The sequence below is a fragment of the Simochromis diagramma genome, unplaced genomic scaffold (genome assembly GCF_900408965.1).
Source record: "Simochromis diagramma unplaced genomic scaffold, fSimDia1.1 OVJJ01000320.1, whole genome shotgun sequence".
NCBI lineage: Eukaryota > Metazoa > Chordata > Actinopteri > Cichliformes > Cichlidae > Simochromis > Simochromis diagramma.
This window is the reverse complement of record NW_024386773.1, coordinates 12,938,028-12,961,175: the sequence shown is the minus strand read 5'-3', so window position 1 is coordinate 12,961,175 and position 23,148 is coordinate 12,938,028. Positions and strand designations below refer to the sequence as shown.

The 23,148-nt window shown below is 40.7% G+C and overlaps 2 protein-coding genes across 2 annotated transcripts; both read left to right on the top strand.

The window, feature by feature from the left end:
• The first annotated feature begins 519 nt into the window (after window positions 1-519).
• On the top strand, window positions 520-10,619 carry LOC120719981 (polymeric immunoglobulin receptor-like). The gene is made up of 9 exons (XM_040009540.1): window positions 520-697; window positions 944-1,249; window positions 1,405-1,707; window positions 1,797-2,105; window positions 2,382-2,423; window positions 2,634-2,705; window positions 3,032-3,087; window positions 8,852-8,878; window positions 9,368-10,619. Exons 1-9 carry the CDS (start codon window positions 658-660, stop codon window positions 9,437-9,439), a joined length of 1,227 nt encoding a protein of 408 aa, XP_039865474.1. The 5' UTR covers window positions 520-657; the 3' UTR covers window positions 9,440-10,619.
• A 4,007-nt stretch (window positions 10,620-14,626) lies between these two features.
• LOC120719970 lies at window positions 14,627-22,328 on the top strand. Its single transcript, XM_040009531.1, has 8 exons — window positions 14,627-15,221; window positions 18,326-18,517; window positions 18,686-19,003; window positions 19,088-19,402; window positions 20,224-20,250; window positions 20,448-20,525; window positions 20,820-20,875; window positions 21,304-22,328. The coding sequence occupies exons 1-8, from the start codon at window positions 15,182-15,184 to the stop codon at window positions 21,613-21,615; spliced, it is 1,338 nt and encodes a 445-aa protein (XP_039865465.1). The 5' UTR covers window positions 14,627-15,181; the 3' UTR covers window positions 21,616-22,328.
• The last annotated feature ends 820 nt before the right edge of the window (window positions 22,329-23,148 follow it).

Here is a 23,148-nt window from a genome sequence, read left to right as displayed (position 1 = left end):
AGAATCCCGCACTGCCTGGAGCTCAGCCACACTCTTAGTTTGCTCCTGATGAGAGTAATCTGCTACAGCTGGCTGCAGGTGATGAGCAGCAGGTGTGGCTGGAACACCACAGGAACAGGAACACTTCCGAGTCGCAATCCCCCTGGTCTGTGTGTGTGTGAGGATAATGGTACATTAAACGTACCATTATCCTCACAAAAACATGAAAAAGATCTGGATACTTCATTATGTATTTAATGACACATTAAGCACAGAGTGTTGTTAAAAATGAACCGAGTCTCCTGCCCTTAAAACCTAAAACGTTTCAGTCTGCAGTGTAAAGAGATTCATTTACTTATAACTGATTCCATTCCTAGTTTTTATTATAGAACTATTAAGTTATTTCTGATGTTCAGTCACATGCTTCTACCAAACTGCCCTTTTCACACCCAAACGAGCCACTTAGTTCCTGTTTAATGCAAAAAGTTGTGTTTGTGTTTGTCAGACGGGGCGGTGGTGAATGGGCCATGAGAGGAAGAGGGAGGGGTGGTTAGAACGGTAGGAGTGAAAAATTTTGGCCACAAAAACTGAAAATCAGCAAACAAAACTGCCGAGCAACAGACTGGAGACACAAACTGAAGACAAACAACGAAGACATAAAGCTTCAAAACCAGTATAATGAAGTTACTGCTCCTACTCATCCTCTCTCTGACCACAGGTAATACGATTACTAACAATTGCTTACAGTGATAACAGACTTGAATATTAATTATTAAAGTTTTTTTTCAACACATTTTGTTCTAGTTTGTTTTAGTTCTAGTTTGACCTTTCTTAATCTGTTCGTATAAAAACGATGTGTAAAATTCTACGGTAATACAAAAATCATCTATGATTACACAAAGCTCGAGGCTCACAAACTCAAAAAAGGTTGTAAGCATAGCAGCTTATTTTCTTTCATTTTCAGGTTGTGAGGCTGAATCTGAAGTGAGAGCATGTCACCATCAATGGGCTGAAATCACCTGCAAATATCCTGAAACAAATAACAAATATCAATACATTGATGTAGTTCTTTCCAGTGGAACATCTGTACAAACCTTTAAGAAGGACGTGTGGGAAGAAAATGGCAGATTTTTCCTCTACCATGATACAAAAAATAAAAATCTCAAGGTTGCAATAAAACATGTTGAAGAGCGAGAGTTTGGGGAGTACAGGTGCAGGTTTTTTCAAAGATCGAACTCATCTGACATACAGGAAGGAAAACTGGAGACTGGTAAGAAATGTGACACCTGTTCAAATAATAATAATAATAATTATTATTATTATTATATATTAATCAATTTCCATAATCTGCGAGTCCTCATCGATTTAAAGTCACTGCCTATGGAGCTAAATTTTAAATACTTTATTTCTCTGATTTGTTTACAGAGCATGCAAACTGCCTGCAAACATTTCTCAGCGTGTACAGAACAGCTAACAGCACCATCACATGTGATTATCCAGATGTTTACGAGTCCCACATAAAGTTCTTCTGTAAAAAGAAACATTTTGCCTGTGAGGACATTTTATCAACGTCAAAAGGGACGTTTACTCTCACAGGCAGCAGCCGTGCCTTGAACATTTCCATCAGTCATGTGACCTCACAGGATGCTGGTGATTACTGGTGTGGAGTGGAATCAAATGATGGAAGTTACAGATTATCACACACACAAGTACACCTGAAAGTTATAGGTGAGTATTCCACATGTTCAGTCTCTGAGGTTTAAATGATAAAAGCTGGCTGATAAGCTGAAGGCAAATATTTGTCTTTTTGTCTTCAGATATTGAACCTTTGACACCAACTATTGGACAGAACTTCACATACCAGTGTAACTACAACCAGGATGCCTCCTCATGTATAAAATTCATCTGCAAAGGAGAAGATTCAACTGTATGCAAACAGCTAGTAACCAGCACAGAGCCTGACGTGAACCAGAGGTTTATAATGAAAGAGAACAGCGGGAGTATCACCATTACAGTGAGAGAAGTAACAGCAAACGATGGTGGGATATACTGGTGTGGAGCAAGAGTCCCTCACAAACACAACCAAACACATGACGACTTCTTTGATGGATTTAATTTGACTGTAGGTAAGTTGCTTGTACAATTTATCACTAATTCTTAACATGTTTCTGTTCTATTGAGTTTCATAGAAGTCTTACAAAATAATGTTAGCAATAATATTTAATTTATCTCTTGCATTAGGTAAACATCTTTTATGTCTCACTTGTGCAAGAGATGGTTTTAATTAGTATCTTAAAAATACAGAAAAGAAGTGACAAAGCTGGATTAAGACGTTCACACAGTTTATGACAACATAAAGAAAAAGCTTTAACAGTGAGGACTGTGGTTTTTCTCTGAAACAGGTCTTCTAACCACTGCAACCACCGCAGCTCCTCAGAGTTCTGGTGAGAGACTTTATTTAATTTATTTAATATCTTAAATCTGCTATGAAAGCAAGTGCTGAAGCTGGATTAAGACGTTCACGCTGTTTATGAAAACATAGAAATAAACTGATGATGTGAAAGTCTCAAAACTTTCAAAAGGTTTATCTTTCCTATGTTCTTCAGCACCGGCAGTTGCTGAATAATTTTCTGGTCTAAATTTCTGTGATGTAGTGATGACCTTGATCCTACGTGTGGCTGGGTTGCAGCTGATATTTGCAATCATTTTATTCCTTATCTATAAACGTGAGTACATTCATTTTCATTTCTCAAAAATAAGACAATATTGAGATTCTTCCATATTTTGCACAGATAACATCTAAAAATCAACAGCAGACAGAGTGACATTAGCAGAGTCCCCAAATTCTCCATCCCATGATATATGAATACTTCTGAATACAAGTTATGATTATCTTTTCAAATTTCTTGTTAAATCAGATTAAATCAAAATAGAAAATGGTTCAGTGATAATGATCAGTGCAACTCTGGCAGTTCTTTTTCAGAAGCAGCCAGTGGAGGCAGCTGCTTATCAGTTTAGTGAAATGTGTTTATTTTCTCTTTTCACTTTGCAGGATTCTCACATTTAAAAAATGCTGAAAATGGAGCTGGAGCATCGTATGTCAAACAGGTGGGTGGCTGTGTCTGACATGAAGTATAGTTAATGCAGCAATGTTTTGATACAACCATTAGTTAACTTTTTCATGTATTAGTCATTTTTTATACTGAGGAGAGAGCAGCATCGGTACAAAAAACAATGATGTGGTGGATTTGGATGAGAGGGGAGAGTTATCATAGTGAGTAAGCTGAATCCATGAAAGGATGCACTATATGGATTTCAGTCACCCAAATGAAACCACAGACTTTCTAGTCTTTTAGTAAAACCATATAATTTGTCAGACAATCAACTAAAAACTCCCCAAAAGCACAAAAAAAATCAAGAAATCCAGTTCATTACCTCTTAACTAGTAGAGAACATTCCAAACTAAACCTCCTCATCAGCCTATCCAGTATGATAGGTATGAGTATTCATCCATCACCTCTGTGGATTTGTCATCCTGAGAGAAACCACTCAGTGAGGGTTTATTATGGTGATGTTGCTAAGCCTCACTGTTTAATGAGTATTGTTGAGAGTAGAGACAGCAATGTTGTACCAAGTGATCTAAAATAACTATGTAGTGCTATTTCACATAAAAGATTGCACTCATAAATGCAGCAATTTATAAACAACCAATTAGTTAAAACAAAACTATTTTCCACACAATGAGGAAGTAACGTTGATTAAATTTTAGGGACATAATTTTATTATTGACTCTCCTCATCAGGCCAGCTATTAATCTCTAACTGCATGGACATTATTTAAGCTCGTATCCAAAAAAATAGAAATAATGTTGACATATTGCTCAACATGTCTTGCAGCCTGTCTGAAGAGATTAAATTACACACCCTGCCTATGTTTCCTCTGCTGAGAGGTTTGTGGCTATGTAATCCATCAGATAAAACTCCAGCGACATTTTACATCAAGATGTTCTGAGTCTTGCTTTCATTTTGCTTGTCTGAACTAGATTCAAGGTACTTGGTTAGTACTGTTGTCTCACCAGTGGAGATTCTAGAGTCTGTTGTAGCTCAAGCAAATATTAAGAGGGGGCACCTCGATCCAGTGTTTGTCACCATTATGTTTTAAATCCGACACCAACAACAAGCACAGACCAAATTCAAATTTTATTTGTCACATACACAGTACAACATGTAGTGAAATGCTTGTGTATGAGGCAGCAGACGTAGCCACGCCATTCCAGGGCTTGGTTTTAGCATGGGGGGTCTAGCCAGGAGACCCTTACTGGATAACCAGTTGCTGGTTTTTTCTACTATCAGCTTGAAAAACACAGCAATTAGTGCATGTAGTAGGTGTTAAAGGTACCACGCTGCAGTGTTTTGAATCACATCTATCTCAAAGACTCCAATTTGTGCATGTAAATGGAGAGTCCTCTTCACACACTAAGGTTAATTATGAAGTTCCGCAGGGTTTTGTTCTGGTACCATTTCTGCTACATTATACATGTGTCTGTTAGGCAGTATCATTAGAGGGCATAGTATACATTTTCACTGTATACACACCGATTAGTAACTGCAGGCATGTCTTAAAGTCCGGGATGGCCTCTAATTTTCTGCTTCTAAATTCAGATAAAACTGACGTTATTTTACTCGGCCCTGAAAATCTTAGAAATATGGTATCTAAGCAGATTCTTACTCTGGATGGCATTAGCTTGGCCTCCAGTAACGCTGTGAGGAATTGTGCAGTTGGTTTTGACCAATAAATGTCCTTCAACGCACATCTTCCAAGATGGCGCGGCCACGTCCAGACGCCTTCCTGACCACTCCGCTCCGACTATCCACTTTTCTTGTTTTTTACCTATTTTTTGCTCTGGTTTTCATCCCAAAATCCTCTAGTCTTATAGTTTACGACAGCGGATCACTTATAAACATCGGTGCCAAGGTTGCACATCTAATCTTGGACACTTTTAAACCCGACCCTTCCTGGCCGCCAGAGATTCTACGCGGCGCGGAGAACAACAAAGGATGGGCCGCTCATCCGAGGCGCAGAACAAAGAAGCGCCGGGGGAAACACGCTGGTATTAGGAACAGACTGAGACAGCAGGCGCATCGCGCACCACTGCCCAGTATCCTACTGGCCAATGTACAATCCATGGAGAACAAGCTCGATGACCTAAGAGCAAGGGTCACCTTCCAACGTGACATGAGGGACTGCAACATTCTGTGCTTCACGGAGACATGGCTGACCCCCACCAGGCCGTAACTCCGTCGAATTCGTTCTTTGTGCTCCGCGCGGACAGAACGGCAGAGTCGAACAAAACCAAAGGTGGGGGAGTGTGTTTCATGGTAAACAGAAAGTGGTGTGATGCCAGGAGCATTTCTACTCTCTCCAGTGGCTGCTCGCCACATCTGGAGTTCCTGAGCATTAAGTGCCGCCCTTTCTATCTGCCCCGTGAGTTCACCTCGGTCATCGCCACGGCGGTCTACATCCCACCCCAAGCGGACACAGGTATGGCTTTGTCCGAATTACATGATGTTCTGAGCTCGCTTCAAAACAAGGACCCGGGCGCAGCCCTCATTGTAGCAGGAGACTTTAACAAAGCAAACCTCAGACAAGTCATGCCAAACTTTTACCAGCATGTCTCGTGTCCAACGAGAGGGGATTGAATTTTGGATCACTGCTACACGCCATACAAGCAGGGCTACAAAGCTGTCTCACACCCGGCTTTTGGGAAGTCTGACCACAACGCCATCTTCCTCATCCCCCAGTATAAACAAAGCATACGGAGGGAAGAAGTAACCACGAGGGAGGTAAAACGGTGGACTGCCCAATCAGAAGCTACGCTACAGGACGCACTCAACGACGTAGACTGGGACATGTTCAGAGCATGCGCAGTCGACATCAACGAGTTTACGGAAGTAGCAGTATGCTTCGTAAATATGCTAGCAGAGGAGATTATCCCCACTGCGAGAGTCACCACATTCCCAAACCAGAAACCGTGGATGGACAGATCGATCCGCACTGCAGTAAACGCCAGGACCGCCTCCTACAACGCGGGTCTCGCCACTGGCGATATGAGCGCCTACAAAGCGGCCTCATACGGCGTGCGGCGCGCGGTGAGAGATGCTAAACGCCGGTACCGGGAACGTGTGGAGTCCCGCTTCCACCAGGGCGACACACGGAGTATGTGGCACGAACTACGCACCATTACGGACTACAAAGCCAGGGACACTGCGCCGATCAACGCCGACTCTGCATTCACCAACGAGCTGAATCAGTTCTACGCCCGTTTCGAGGTTAGCCAGGCGGCTAATGCTATCTACCGCCTGACTACCGAGGACAGTGACGTCATCAGCGACAGACCGGTGACCAGCATCGCGGAGCATGATGTCCGAGCGGCACTGAGGAGAGTGAACACAAGGAAAGCGGCGGGGCCAGACGGCATCACCGGCCGTCTGCTGCGCTGCTGTGCTGACCAGCTAGCAGGTGTGTTCACTTACATCTTCAACGAGTCCCTGGCGAAGTCTGTGGTCCCCACATGCTTCAAAAGATCCACCATCATCCCTGTGCCCAAGAACAGCAAACCCTCATCCCTGAACGATTACCGGCCAGTTGCACTGACCTCGGTAGTAATGAAGGTGTTTGAGAGGCTGCTGAAGAACATCATCTCCTCCTCCATCCCAGACACCACAGATCCGCTGCAGTTCGCCTACAGATCCAACAGATCCACAGAGGATGCCATCGCCCACGTCCTACACACCACTCTCAGCCACGTGGACAAGAAACAGGGTAACTATGTGCGAATGCTGTTTGTTGATTACAGTTCAGCGTTTAACACAATAGTGCCCTGCAGACTGTTCACAAAGCTGAGGGATCTGGGACTTAACAGCCGTCTGTGTGCATGGGTGTTGGACTTCCTCACTGGCAGAACTCAGGTGGTGTGGGTGGGCAGGTGCTTCTCCAACAGCATCACCATCCACACAGGAGCACCTCAGGGATGTGTCCTCTCGCCACTGCTCTACTCCCTCTACACTTCAGACTGTGTGGCCACCCATGGCTCCAACACCATTGTGAAGTTTGCTGACGACACAGTGGTGTTGGGTGCCATCTCCAACAACGATGAGGCGGCCTACATGGATGAAGTGAAGAATCTGGCATCGTGGTGCCAGGACAACCACCTCCAGCTGAACGTCAGCAAGACCAAGGAGCTGGTGGTGGACTTCAGAAGGGGTCAGCACAGAGACTACAAGCCCATTATCATCAATGGAGCTCCAGTGGAGAGGGTGCAGTCCTTCAAGTATCTTGGTGTCCACATCTCCTCAGACCTGACATGGGCTGCCCACATTCAGGTCCAGACCAAAAAGGCTAGGCAGCGCCTGTATCACCTACGACAACTGAGGAAGTTCAGGGTCTCTCCAAAGATCCTCAGGATTTTCTATACAGGCGCTGTGGAGAGCATCCTCACACAGAACATGACATCGTGGTTCGGGAACAGCTGTGTGAAGGACCAAAAAGCTCTCCAGAGAGTGATCCGTACAGCAGAACGCTGCTGCAGGATTGCTCTCCTCCCGCTTCAGGACACCTACACCAGGAGATGCCGGACTAGAGCAGCGCAGATACTGAAGGACCCGTCCCATCCTGGCAACAAACTGTTCCAACTTCTGCAATCTGGTAGAAGGTTCCTCATCATCCGGGCAAGGACAGAGAGACTCAAGAGGAGCTTCTATCCCCAAGCCATCCATGCTCTAAACACACACACCCGCCCTCTCACATCATCTATAATTGACTGAGACAGGACTCTTCCAGACACTAAACCAAGGCACAATGTACATTTCAATTCCTTTAATTTTAAATATGTTTATATTGTCTATCCTGTAAAATAGTCAGATGTCTATTCATATTAATGTACAGAATTCACCTGCTTGCTGCTACTACTGCACATTCACCCAATGTATATACTACATATATATATATATATATAATGTTTTTCCTCTACACCCCCCCCCCCCCCCCAATTTTTTTGCTCATGTCGAGGAGCGTGTCAGGCTACATTTCACTGTGTGTTATACTTGTATAACTATGCATGTGACAAATAAAGAACCTTGAACCTTGAATATTAAACAAATATGTAAGACTGCTTTCTTCCATTTGTGCAACATCTCTAAAATTAGAAATATCCTGTCTCAGAGTGACGCTGAAGAACTAGTTCATGCATTTATTATTTCCAGGCTTGACTACTGTAATTCATTATTACCAGGATGTCCTAAAAAAAAAAACCCTGAAAAGCCTTCAGCTAATCCAAAATGCTGCAGCAAGAGTCCTGACAGGGACTAGAAAGAGAGAGCAGATTTCCTCTTCATTGGCTTCCTGTTAAATCCATAGTCAAATTCAAAATCCTGCTCCTCACATACAAGTCTAGAATAATCAGGCCCCATCTTATCTTAACGAAGTTATAGTACCATATCACCCCATTAGAGCACTTAGCTCTCTGACTGCGGGCTTGCTTGTTGTTCCCAATCCTTCAGTTTTCAGGCCCCTGTTCTGTGGAACCAGCTTTGGATTTGGGAGACAGACACCCGCTCTGTGTAGGCTTAAAACTTTCCTTTGTGCTAAAGCTTATAGTTAGGGCTGGATCAGGCGACCCTGAATCCTCCTTAAGTCATGCTGAGGTAGGATTCACCCCCAGCATGTTGCAGCAGATGGCCCCGCCCCTCCCTGAGCCTGTTAAAAGGGAGTTTTTCCTTCTCACTGTTTCAAAAGCATTTGCTCATGTGATTGTTTAATTTTTTCTCTCTTTTCTTGTATTACAATATGCTTTTTATTCTGCTTTTTATTGTAGGATAATGGCAACAACAAATACCTTGAGGTACCTGTTTTTACACACACACACACACACACACACACACAGACAGACAGACAGACAGACAGACAGACAGATAGATGCTATTCTACTACAGATGACAAAATTTAGGTACTGTTTCATCATAGAAGATTGAATGTCATGAACCTTTAGCCATGCTAAAAGAGGAATATGTTAAGTTAAATTCAAATTTCCGTTCTTTTTTATAAACTTAACGATGTAGTTTTAGTGCCAACAGCTAACAGTATGTTATAGTCGAAGTATAAAGGAAAAAAAATGAAAGGAATCACTGAGTGAAGAGCAAAACATTACTTCAGAATGCTGTGTGGCTGCCTGTGTGTATACCTTATTGTATGTATTCTCTATTGTCTCAAACACAGGTACCCAGTAGTAACAATTTGGTATAATTATTATTTTAGTTGTAATTTGTAGTGCAGTTTTTATCACAAGTGTTGTGACTGTGTATAAACAATGTTTGTCGTTCTCTTACTGAAGGTCTGTGCCTGTGAGGATACACAGGAGCACCTCCAGGTGTCAGACTCAGAACATGCAGCGAACTCAATTTAAGTTAGAGCCAACCTTCACTCTGTGCTTTCTCGCCACATTACGCAAACATCAACTTTCAAAGCTGTTCTGTCAAAGCTGGTGGTGAGGTACTCAAACCCAGCTCCTCAGCCTGTGAATGTTCTACTGTGGAGTTCAGCAAATGTTCAACCAGCCCGACTGCCTTTCTATCAGCTAAAACAACAAAGGGGAATGTTTTTCTGATTACTGCGCATTGCCAAAAAATGAGGTTTAAAGTTAACACAGTCAAACAAGAAATACTTTTTATTCTCAGAGTTCATAACAGAGTTGGGCAAAAATAAATATCATTTTTAAAAATACTGCCCTTTGTTCCTAGAATAGTCTGTAGAACAAAATAAAACTGTCAGAACTTGTTACTGTGACTTAATAGACTTAATAGTTTAAGTCAATTTAAAGGATCAACAAAATAGATATGAGACAACGAGATTACTCTTAAAATTGATTTGAAATTCATTGTTTTGTGGTTGGGTATGGGCTGGTTGTATTCACTCACACATGTACTGTTTAGCAGCTGTATTTGTGTGACAGCTGATTTTTGTAATTGTTACAATTTCTCCTCCTCTCGTGGGCACATAAAATGTTACTAAATAAGGAGAAATAAAAAACACAAAGAATTTAACACCCTGCTTCTGGCTTGATAAGCAAAAGAAATTCCATAAAAATTCCTCGAACACGTTTTAAGACCAGAGGAGACGTTTTAGAGCGGTGGCCCCCAGGTTGTGGAATGCGCTCCCTCCATCATTACGTTGCCTTGATTGTATTTATTCTTTTAAAAAGCAGCTTAAGACTCATTTGTGCTGAACGTTTGACTGTGCTGTTTTTATGTATATCTGTTTTTATATTACTGCGAAGCACTTTGTGGTTTTTATCCTGTACAGAGTGCTATATAAATAAATTGAATTGAATTTTTCTGACTGTAATTATTAGGAATAATAGGATTTTCAGCTAAAGCAATATTCACAGTAAACAATAAAAAGTCATACCATTCCCCTGGTTCTTTCTCTAACGTCTTTATTGTTCTACTAAATCTCAACTTTAGCAATTTCTTGTAAATGTTTTATAAAACTATTCGTTGGTGCTTAGAAAGTAGTCAGCCTAGACCCAGTGCGAAATCTGGGTTGTAATACAGTGCTACAACCCTGCTACAGTTAGCTCTGGGATCACAGCCAGGTCCAGCTGCTGAAGACAATCATCAGCTTCCAGTCAGCAAAACTGTTGGGTCTGCGCTTCAGCAGGCCTGCTAGTTCAGACTTATTCCTGTGAACAAAGCAGGACAGAACACTTTAACCGTTTCTTAACTTGCTAGCAAGTTAAGAAACTTGCGACCCCCCTGCAGCCTTTTATTCTGTGACACAGTTTACACAAACACCTACTGTAAAAAACCCCTATGGTGCGTCATAAAACTAAGGCACTGTGTGTGTGTGTGTGTGTGTGTGTGTATGACTGGAAGCTGATGATTGTGTGTGTGTGTGTGTGTGTGTGTGCGTGTGCATGACTGGAAGCTGATGATTGTGTGTGTGTGTGTGTGTGTGTGTGCGTGTGCGTGTGCATGACTGGAAGCTGATGATTGTGTGTGTGTGTGTGTGTGTGTGCGTGTGCATGACTGGAAGCTGATGATTGTGTGTGTGTGTGTGTGTGTGCGTGTGCATGACTGGAAGCTGATGATTGTGTGTGTGTGTGTGTGTGTGTGCGTGTGCATGACTGGAAGCTGATGATTGTGTGTGTGTGTGTGTGTGTGTGTGTGTGTGTGTGTGTGTGTGCATGACTGGAAGCTGATGATTGTGTGTGTGTGTGTGTGTGTGTGTGTATGCATGACTGGAAGCTGATGATTGTGTGTGTGTGTGTGTGTGTGTGTGTGTGTGTGTGTGTGTATGCATGACTGGAAGCTGATGATTGTGTGTGTGTGTGTGTGTGTGTGTGTGCATGACTGGAAGCTGATGATTGTGTGTGTGTGTGTGTGTGTGTGTGTGTGTGTGTGTGTGTGTGTGTGTGTGTGTGTGTGTGTGACTCCCTGGTGATCATCTCCCCTCACCCCTGTATGTGGCTTAGCTTCCTCCAAAGGTTTACCCTGTACAAACACAGGTGAGGAGATAAAGAGCAGGAAGTAAAACATCCTCACTAAATAAGGACACGAGAACCTTACTTGAAATGTCTGCAGGTAAAAACTATAGCTAACTGTCTCCCCCACCATTCAGCAGGCCGGGGAGGGGAACAGAAACATAATGTCTTTGATCACACAATTAAAGTAACACAATGACAACATTTAACAATTTCAACCTAACAAAAACCTTTTTTACGCAAAACTACAAAATTAATTATGACAGGTTTTATTAAAGAGTTAAAGAACCAGAATTTCAAGTTAACGTCCTGTTACTTGATGAGATTATGAACCAAAATTAGATTGTTATGATCTTAAAGATACATTCTTTAATAAAACATGCATTATAATATATCAGAAGGAATTTTTAGCATTTTGAAATACATACATACTAGGGGTGCAACGATACACAAAATTCACGGTTCGGTTCGGTTCGATACTTTGGTGTCACGGTTCGATATTTTTTCTATAAAAAAAAATTTTTCATGCCTTTTTAATTTGTCATTTATTAAAATTATAACTATATATTTTAACTCAAAGGTACAGTTTTTAAATTTAACCCTAACCCTTGTGCGTGTTTTTTATTTTGACAGCGAATGCGCACCTGCGGACCACTTATGTGCAGCCCTGGTTATTTAGCTCATCATATCGCAGCCACAGAAATTCTTTTGTCCATGAAACCATAAAGCTGCACTTTCTTTTTGCCTTATAGTCTGATTTGTCATAACTTCTCCGTTTTGTGGTAAGCTTTTCTTTGGCTGTCACTTCTTCACCCTGACCTGTCTTATTTGGCTCAGCAGAACTAAAATATATATCCTGCTGCTTTTACACACGCACTCACATAAGCTCAGCGATTCTCTGCGCGATCAACCTCTCACATGTTTAAGCTGCGGGAGATTTCACTTGTCATGTTTGCATAGTAAGCTAACGATTAATAAGACAATGTCAGAGGAATTGGTGCGCAAATTATCATCACTCACCAATCAGTGCTGTCGCTCTCTATACACAGTTTGCACGATTGCAAAGTGAAAGCAAAAAACAAGCGCAAATTCAAACGCGATTTCAATATGTCACATATTGACAGTGGCTCACCGATGCCAATGACATAATTACCCAGCTACATTTCTGAAAGAATGCAAAAGCATTGACATATATTTTTCCTTCCTACAATAGCCCGACGGGCAGGGAAGAGATAGATTTTGGTAGCCCGACTGGAAAAATCGCTAGCTCCAGGACGTCGGGCTAGCGATATTGCAAGCCCTGTATCTGATTGAGGAATCACTCATCTTTGGAAAAGAGAGTTTATTACAGGGAAATGTCTCTTTCCAAAATAAAAGCTATACTATCCGCTTCTTCTGGGCTATATTCTCAGCAGCATAAGGAGAATCATGTGCTAACAGCTGTCTAAATGACTCGGCTAAAGTTAGTAGCATGCTTGTTGTTTTTGTCTTTGCACTAGGATGATGTCGGCGTAAATGTGCAGTCATATTCGTTGTGTTCCCACTAGTGCTTTCAGGTTGATCTCGTTGAAATGACCTTAACGCCACAACACGGCAAATCTCCGTTAACGAGCTACCGCCGATCGCCCCGTGCATGGGGCTAGACGGCCAACACGTTAACGAGCTAACTGCGCTAACACACTAGTTCCCACCCATGTAATTGAGCATTGCGTGGCACATCCAACATACTGTTTTACTTTAGTCCATGACTCGCTTACCTTCAGGGTCATACGTCACATGAAAACCAAGATAGTTCCAAACGCCAGATCTGAATGAGAGTGGGGGAGGTCCATGTTGCAAGGAGAACTTAACTTCTGTCTTGCTAGCTTGCCCTGCGCTCTTCCTTCTGACTATGCTGTCTGTGTTGAGCGCTCAGTGGATCTGCGCTCGACAGTGCAGCCTAGGCGGAGTAGTCGAACGCAGATTCACTGAGCGCTCAACACAGACAGCATCGTCAGAAGGAAAGTTGATAAAATAAATTACAAATGTTGTATTGTTCGATACATATGCGTACCGAACCGAAAGCACTGTATCGAACGGTTCAATATCGATACGAATATCGTTGCACCCCTAATACATACATACATAGTTGTCACATGTGTATCTGCTGGTCTTGCAGTGACCCGTGGACAGTATTTATTTTGGGCTTTCAGTCAGTGTGTTCAAAGGGTTCAACACAAACCACGGGACAGCAGAAATAAAAATGTCTGTAAGGCTTTTTTCTCTTCACAAGTTGAACTTCTTCATCAGTCTTTTAATCGTGGTGTTTAACAGAGCTGACAAAATAGACACTCTTCACTAAAGTAGAAGTACAAACATTTATCTTAAAAATACTCTGGTAAAAACTGAAGTACTGGACCAGCTTCTTTATTCAAGTAACTGTGAAAAATTACACACCCTAGAAAGTGCCCAAAATATTTTGAGTTTCGTGTTTTCAGAACTGTGTACATACATGGTGTATGTGTATACATTATAAACATATCTAATATAATTATATCTATTAAAATTATATTGTATGTCTTCTATTTCTTTTCATTGGGGTCTCGTGTCATGTGTAAAAACATGATTTACTGTTTATCCATCCATTCGCTTCCGCTTATTCTTTTTCGGGGGGCGCTGGAGCCTATCCCAGCTGTCATAGGGCGAGAGGTACAAAAAGTGTGTAACTGTGCAAAAAGGTGTGCCATTAAATGATCATCTGTTTTGCAAACAAGATTGCAAGAGATACACAAACTGTATTAAACCCAATTTAAAAAAGATGGTTGATTCAGTGACTTTCCCTAGAAAATTGAGAATTTGGTTCAGAGAATGAAAAGCAGTGTTTTAGCTGTGTCATGTGAAGGCTGTGTGCAGGCAGGAGTGGTGAAATGGAGGACCTACAGTGCAGACTCCAGAGACAAAATGTGAACTCAAAAGTAACAAACTTCAAAATATAAAACTAAACTCAGGCAGAACACAAAGCATGAATGAGGGTAGATCACGACACTGACACAGAGAAACACGGGGCTAAAATACACAGAGGGAGCAATCAGGCAATGGGTAACAGGAGGGAAACACAGCTGGGGCAAATCAGGCCTAACGAGACAGGGGAAGCAAAACCAGACACATTAACATCAGACATCACTTCAAAGTAAAACAGGAAACATAACACAGAGATGTGGACTTGACTCGGGGATACAGCAACTATGAATCACAGACAGAAAAGCAGAACACTAAAACTCTAACAAAACCCACATAGAGAACCTAAACTAAGAATAATCCTATGACCCATAAGACAAAGCTAGAATATAATGAAATAACCAAATCAAAGAACCAAAAACACAAAACACTGGGTGGACGACCCAGGCACCCTAACAAGCTGTCCATCTTTCTCAAACTTACACATACCAATAACTTCCTCTTTACTAAAAATGAGAAGATGGCAGTGTGTGATGTTGAAAGGGGGCATTAAAAACAATTTCAAAATGAGAAGTACAAACAGGAAGGAGCAGCAAGAAAATGTAGGCTCCATAAACCATGAAGTTAAGAATAGACACTGGAGAGCAACTCAGCAGCCAACAAGCGAATGGGAACTAACTGCATTTGAATACTTAAGTCATAAAGATTTTAAAGAACAAAACAAACATAATGAAGTTACTTCTACTGCTCATCCTCTCACTAATGACAGGTAAAGAGATTACTAACCCTGATATTATATAATAATGAGTGCTGTACTGTATATTACATTATATGTTCTTATTATGGTGTTAAATCATACACAGTAGGACGTTTGAGTTTGAGCTTTTTATTTTCTGCTTATGTACTGTCTTCATAACTTATAATAATTTACTTTGAAACAGGCCATCTTTTGGCAAAAATAACGAGTTTTCACAGAGTTAAATATGATTTGCAGACCTCATTTAATCCTCTAGTAAAACTAACTTCTGATGATGCTGTTGCTACTACGATTGCTTTAAGCCAGTTTAGAGTGCAAAACCAAGCCAGGCTGAATTCAAAGTTGATGCCAGCCATGGGTGAAACAATGTGGGAGACAGAGGATTACAGAAGCAAATAGTCTGAGTTCATTTTTAGCTGTTTTACAGCTTTTTTTAACCTCATTTAGAAGAATTAGACGACTCTAACACTTAATTTCACATCTTTGTTATTTTTGTGAAATTCCTCTTTGCCAAGATTTTAATTGTAGTGTGTAATGTCCTATGAAATGGGCACTCATTATATACACTAAAACACAGTGTCTTCAAACTAGAAGCGTTTAAGTTTCTATTTTATTTAAAGTGTAAAGTTTTTTGTGTGTGTGTGTTTACGTCAGAGGTTTTGTGTCCAGGTTTAGGAAACGCCCCTGAGCAGATGTAAGAGGAAACCACAGATTTGGAAAGGCAGAGAGTGAATAAAAACAATTTTAATGAACAATGTGCTTTAACAACAACAGAACTCCAAGACAATAGAACAGGAACAAGAACTCAATGGCATCAAACAGGAACAGAAGAACACAACCAGTAAAGGCAAAATGACACACAAAAGCAAAAGGCAAAGTAAAACTGTAATGACTTTCGGCCTCAGCAGGTTCATCCTGGTTGGCAAAAGGGTCTGTGTCCTTCTGCTGAGAAGCCTCTGAGCTGGGCTGGTCTCCAGGCCTTGTGACGGTGTGTTGCGATGGTCAAGAATCGCAAGATACGGGTCATGCTCTGCCATTTTTGCCTTGAGCAGCAGCCTCTTTGCTGTCTTCACTGCCGATGCAGCTTTCCCATTTCTCTGAGGGTAACCTGATGAAGATGTTTTGTGCTGGAAGTCGACAGTCGACTAAATCTCTCAAATTCACCAGGCGTATACTGTGAACCATTATCTGAATCTGAAATTTCTGAATGCACATAAGCATTCTTTGCAACCGTTTGGGTTTCTTACAATGGTCTCTAAGGGTTTGTGATCACTGTGTACTACCACTTTACAACCATGTGTACTGATGAAATTTCTCCATACAGAAAACTACAGTTTTCTGGGCATAACCTTGCTCTGTACGTGTAAGTGCTCTACTCGCAAAAGCCACAGGCTTACGCTTCTGCACAAGTGCTGCACCGAACCCTTTGTCCGAAGCGTCACATTGTACGGTCAGCCCAGATACTACTGCCTCCGGGCAGTAGTATCTCAGGACTGGAGCCTCTGCTATACTCTCTTTCCGTCTCTGGAATGCGTCCTTGTGTCGAGGTGTCCAGTTCCACTCACTGTATTTGTGTGTCAGTTGTCTCAGTATGTCACAGTGGTCAGACAGATGTGGGCAAAACTTTGCTAAGTAGTTCACCATACCTAACAGTCTCTGTACTGCCTTCATGTCTGTAGGTCTGGACATTTGCTCTATAGCCCTAACCTTCTCTGGGTCTATTTTCAGACTGTTGCTTGTCAGCTGACGTCCAATGTACGTAGTCTCCTTCTGTTCAAGTTTAAACTTTTCTGCGTTCAACTTAATGTTTTTCTGCCTGCAATGAGTCAAAAACTGTCTCAGCTTCTCGTCATGGTCACGTACTGCTTCAGCATCTGTGTCTCCGTGGTCAGTAATCAGCACATCATCTGCAATGACGTAGATCCCTGCCAGTCCATCCAAAGCTTGTGTGAGCTTTCTCTGGAACACTTCCGGAGCTGGACTTATCCCCATCGGCATCCTCAGCCATCTGTAGCTTCCAAACGGAGTCGAAAATGTTGTCAGGTAGCTTCACTCCTCCTCCAATTTCACGTGCCAAAATTCAGTCTTCATGTCGCAGACAGTGAACACTTTAGCCTTTGATAGATCAGGCAGGGCTTTGTTTAAGAGTTTTGGATCAATGCACACCGTTAAGTTCCCAGTCTGCTTTTGGACCACAACCATCCCACTGATCCAGTCTGTGCTGCATTCTACTGGTGTGATGATCCCTCTGCGCTGAAGATCTTAATGCTCCTTCTTTAACAGAATATCTATTTCCTACCCAACGGGGTAGTAAGGTTTATTAGCAAGTCATGTGACAACAACAACATACAGCCTAACGTTCCGGCCCAACACTCACTTACTTGTGTCACACTGTCACACGTGTACACATGGAGCCCGACTTATTAGACAGAGGTCTCTTTACTACGGTTCGGAGCTGTAAATTCCGACACCACTTCACATTTAAAGTGAATCTGACCTGCCAGCAAACAAGCTGCTCTCAGCTGGAAGTAAGTTCTTTTTAAAAAACTAGCGTTAGCCTAATGCAACTAACTTGTTTTAGTTGTGGTAGTTACCTGGGTTATGTGCCACTAAAGTATCTTTGATGTACTATTGCTGTCTGATTTATTACTATTAATGAATGTTGCATTAACAACCTGCTAGCTGCAAATAATCATGTGCAGTTATGAAAGCAGACAAAAAGAAAACATCACTGATACAGGAATAGTTTTCTATGAGATCGCTGCAAAAAGTGCAGCCTTACCTAATGTCCACCTACTGTTACTCATTTTAAATAAAGATTTAAAAATCTAGTCGGTGTTGGTATGGCGAATAATCTTCAGTAATAGTAATAAATCACACAGCAATAGTACATTCATGTAGTTGTAAAAAGCATGATCATATATTAGTAATCCCAAGTATTCAGAATACGTTACTCTCATTGAGTAACAGAATATGTTGCAAAATACATTTTGAGGCATTTATTCTTTAATCTGTAGTGGAATACATTTTAAAAGGAACCTTCCCTAAATACCATCTTCGGACACCCCTCTGGGATTTTATTTCAGTGGCCTTTATCATGTGAATGTTTGCTTTAGGTTGTGAGCTGCTGTCAGAAGAGAAGATTTGCACAAAAGGATGGGTTGAATTCACCTGCAACCAAAACACAACTAGAAAATGTCAAATGACTAAGGCTTCAACAACTGAGCAAAACACTCTCAGAGTGATCATTAAGCAACATCAGACGAAGAATTCATCAGCTGACAGAGAGGAATTAGAATTTAAAATTGGTAAGAAGGAATAATTTCTTATTCACATTCATATATGCTGTGGCTGATTTTAATTCACATTGGTCAACACATTCATAGTTTGGATTACTGTATCTAAATAAATGGATCATGTGAGCCTTTCCTTTCCAGAGAAAAAGACATTTGTGAGTAATACTTTTTTTTCCCCAGCAAAACAATGCCCAAAAGCATTTCATCAAATCGCATACAGGACAGCTAAAACCACCATCAGATGTGATTATCCAGAAGACAAAAAGTCGTGGATCAAGTTTTTCTGCAAAGGGAAAAGTTTCACCTGCGAGGATAATTTATCAACAAAATCTTATCCAAAGTCAAACAGGACATTCACTCCCTCAAACATCAGCCATAGCTTCAATATGTCCATCAGTAATGTGTCCTCTCAGGATGATGGTATTTACTGGTGCGGCGTAAGATCACCTGAGGGGATTCATCATGCTGCACTCACAAAAATAAAACTAAGTATTAAAAGTAAATAACTTGTGTTTTCCACTTTAAAGGTTTACGTTTTATATTTAGGCACTACTAACGTATGTTTGCCTCTGTTTTCCACAGATATTAAGAGCTTCACAAGATCACCAGCTGTTGGAGAGAACTTCACATACTGGTGTAAATATAACCAGGCTCTCTCAAATTGTACAAAATTTATCTGTAAGGGAGAAGATCCATCTATATGTAAACCTTTAGTAAGCACCAGAGATCCCAATAGGAACAAGAGGTTTTGGATGAATGACAATAAAGAGAAGAAAAATATCACCATGACAGTGAGAGAAGTGACAGCGGACGACAGTGGGACATACTGGTGTGGAGCAGAAAGCACCAATGAACACCAAAGTAACAGGTTCTTCAACAGATTGTCCCTGACTGTAGGTGAGCCGTGCTATTTTATTATCTGACCCTGGGTCATAATGCACAGCATATTAAAGCAGGCTCATTTTGCACATATATTTTACTTTTAATTCATTATTTATAATGTTTTGGTTTTTGCAGTTTTAATAAAATCATTTTAAAAATAAAAATATTAAAAAATTAAGACTTTTAATCGTAACTGTTAGCAAGAAAATGACTTTAAAAGAATTTAAAAGAAACAAAAAGGTTTGACACAGAAGAAAAGAGGATGTGCTTATACTCGGCACTAAAAATGTGTGTTTTCTGATTATGAGGTATTACTACATTAGGTTAATAAATGGTAAATGGACTGGTTCTTATATTGCACTTTTCTACTCTGAGCACTCAAAGCACTTTATACAACTTGTTCATTCAACAAATCACACCCATTCACACAAGCACTTTTCTAGGTTTTCAGTGCAACCTAACTTACATTCTTACACATTCACACTCTGATGGATGCATCGGAGAGCAACCAGCGGTTAGTATCTTGCACAAGGATATTTGGCATGCAGACTGGGATCAAACCCCATCGAACACAAGACTTTTACTGGCTAACTTCACTTCACTTTGCTAACATTACATTTCGTAATGCCACTTTAAAAAGTGGAGAGGAAAACGAGATGGTAACCTCTAAGCTGGTGTCTAAAAATTATAAATATTCTTTTTTTTCCAAATTGATGATATTATTTTATCATTTAATTAAACTCTGTTAATCTAATGCCTCAAAGTAGAGTCTGAATGCACATTTGTTTCCTTCGGTTTCCACCAATCATTTATGTCTGCTGTTTTTTCAACTACAGGACCCACTGCATCTGCTGAGTGTCATGGTGAGAGTACATGTGGTATCCTAAAACTTCTGCAGCTTATGAGAACTGGGAAAGTTTGTGGATGTTCACATAACAATTTTTATTTTTTAAATTTCTTAAAAACTGCTCCTTTCACATTTTCCAACAAAGACAGTTCGGGATGTCAATGCTGGGATGATGAATAATGCTGGAAAATTGTTGTTTAGTTTACGCTGCAGGCATTTCTGACGTTGGAATAGTTCTAATCATAATAACTGGGTTGGTGTTTCTGGTCGTTTTCATCCTTGTCTACAGACGTAAGAACTTTCACTAAATCCTTTGTACATCATCAGTCACACAAACATATTTGCTGCTTTTATCCAAAAAAAGAAAAAACACATCCCTGTACTTTTGTACAAATGCTATCTAACAATCTGCAGTATACATGATGCATGACATTAGCTGACATAGATTTTTTAAAGTTATGAAAGATATAATCTTTGCTGAGTTCTCATCATATCAGACATTTAAAAACAATCAAACTAGAAAAAATGCAAATCTTTAACAGATAATTTTGCTTATTTCTTGATTTTCTGCTTCGTCTCTGCCAGGAATCTCCTTTTCAAAATGCAGAGGAGCTAATGCAGCATTGCAACATGCCAAAGAGGTTAGTGTGGAATTTAAGTTTGTTTATTTATTTATTTTCATGTATAACTGGTGACAATCCAGGAAACATAGTTGAAATGTCTCCCCAGTTAAAACCTCCTGGACTGAACTGCAGACACACAGATGTTGGCTCATAAAAGCTTTTCAGGCAGACGTCTGTTATAAAGGATGAAATATATTTCACATTACGGCAATAATGAAAGAAAATATATATTCCTTTAAAATATATTTTACTGGCAACTAATGATTACAACTAATCAGCACATTGCAACATAACCTGCCGCAATGTTTTTTTAATCATTTTGAAAATGATTGTAGGGTGTATTTATCATAAAACATGACAGCAATAAATCATACAGATGAATAAACATCCAAAAGTTTTATGTGATTTTATATGAAGTTTTTAAACTATATTTTTTTATTTTGTAGTTGAAGGACTGTACGTATGAGGAGATACAGGAGCGCCCCCAGCAACCAGACCAGCCAGAAAATGCACTGACCTCGATTTATGTCACTGCTAGCGTCCCCACAGATGTAGCTGCCTCACCACTTTACGATTGCATCAACTTTGAAAGCTGCTCTGACAAAGCGGGTGGTGAGGCGCTGAAACGCAGCTCCTCTGCCTGTGAATATTCTACTTTGACATTAAGCAAATGTCCAACCAACCCGACAATCACTCAACCATCCAGACCTGCAGAGGAGACTCTCTACTCAGTAATCAATGAGCCTGAGCCAAAATGAAATGTGCTTTTTAAAGCGTGTTATATTCTGTGGAGCTGGGCAGGTGTAGGTGTGTGGTGCTGCTCTTTCTTCCACTCTCTCTCTTTTTTCTCTCCAGGGCCCACATGCCGCTCTTTTCCCCAGTCGGCACCTGGACCCACTCAGCCATTAACCCCGACATTATAAAATCCAGGTGTTGTTTTCTAGTGTATGAAACCGAGGTTGAGCGAAAGAAGAGCCCGGTAATGTATTTTGGAGTTGTGTTTGTGGGAGCAGTGTTGAAATCTAGTGATGGGCAAATTAAGCTTGTTTTGAAAAAGTGTTTGTTACCCACTTTTTCAACACAGTGCTCTTTGGCGGCATCTGGTGGCCAAGAATGTGAAGAGCAGCTTGAATCTATAAGGAAAAATGAACTGCTAATGATGCTCACACTCGAGCTGAGTTGGCAGCTACTACTGACTACTGTTGTGGTCCTCTTAATATGTCTTTGGGGGTTTTTTCTCTTTCTCTTTTTTGTGCGTGCATATTTCTTATGTATGTTTTTGGTTTGGCTTTTGACTTAAGATAACACAACGTTATTATATTTGCTTTTTTATTTAGTAATAGCAGAATGTCCTCCTTTCCTGGTGAATTGTGTCATGTTTTTCTTTTTGTTTTGATATTGATATAACAGCACTGCTGTCTCTTTGTGTCGATAAGAATAAAGTTTATAATTTAAAAGTTTCTGTATTATTTTGCTTGTTTCTTTCTCTCCCAGCTCTACTTTTGATGCTCCCCACACCCTCCTCGGGCCTCCGTCTTGGGGACATAACAAAGAGTTTAGATGAAATCTGCAAATGATGTCATAATTGGTGGAACGTATTTCCCAGAAGGATGACTGGCTCAGTGATTTTATTTAGCACAATGACTGGTTCATAAACTGTGAGCTGGTCACACAGACTGTAAATAACACATTGTGTGGAAGAAAGAAAGGGTCATAGATTCCTTTATCAATTCATCTATCAGTAATCGATCAGGGACTTAAAAAAAAGAAACTAATAACCAGAACTTATCTAAACTAAGAACAAATCAGTCTGCTTTGTGCTGTCGACTCAACCACTCAATTAACTTTTACCAGGCCATTCTTTGACTCTCATCTTACTGTCAGTGACAAGTTAACAGGTCTGTATCACAGTGATGCAGTTAGCATCACTTCCTGCTTTCAAGATAAGTGTTTTTCTACATGTCTGTGGTCATGCAGCAGTTTATTTGTGCCACTTCTTGATCCCACAGGTTTTTAGTTGGAAGTTAACTCATCATTATTTTTGCTGCATTGCCAACACCAACCTCTCTCAGAGTTAGAACAGTTCCTGCTCCTGGCTCTGCTTCTGCAGAAATGATGCAGGCTCATTTGAGCTTACAGGGTTTACAGATTACATCAATTTACAGATGAAACTGGGCCTTAAACATCTGGTTTGCAGGATGAAAACGACAGATTTTGTGACGTGAAATTAAAGATTTGATTAAATTGGCTTGGTTAGTGATTCACATTTACATTACTACTATAAATATTCT

Excerpts from the sequence above, each read along its gene's own strand:
- LOC120719970 (XM_040009531.1), top strand. The coding sequence starts at position 15,182 with ATGAAGTTACTTCTACTGCTCATCCTCTCACTAATGACAG. Across the intron at positions 19,004-19,087 it reads AATAAAACTAAGTATTAAAA|ATATTAAGAGCTTCACAAGA; the intron begins GTAAATAACTTG and ends TGTTTTCCACAG. Across the intron at positions 19,403-20,223 it reads CAGATTGTCCCTGACTGTAG|GACCCACTGCATCTGCTGAG; the intron begins GTGAGCCGTGCT and ends TTTCAACTACAG.
- LOC120719981 (XM_040009540.1), top strand. The coding sequence starts at position 658 with ATGAAGTTACTGCTCCTACTCATCCTCTCTCTGACCACAG. Across the intron at positions 698-943 it reads CATCCTCTCTCTGACCACAG|GTTGTGAGGCTGAATCTGAA; the intron begins GTAATACGATTA and ends TTTCATTTTCAG. Across the intron at positions 2,706-3,031 it reads TTTATTCCTTATCTATAAAC|GATTCTCACATTTAAAAAAT; the intron begins GTGAGTACATTC and ends TTCACTTTGCAG.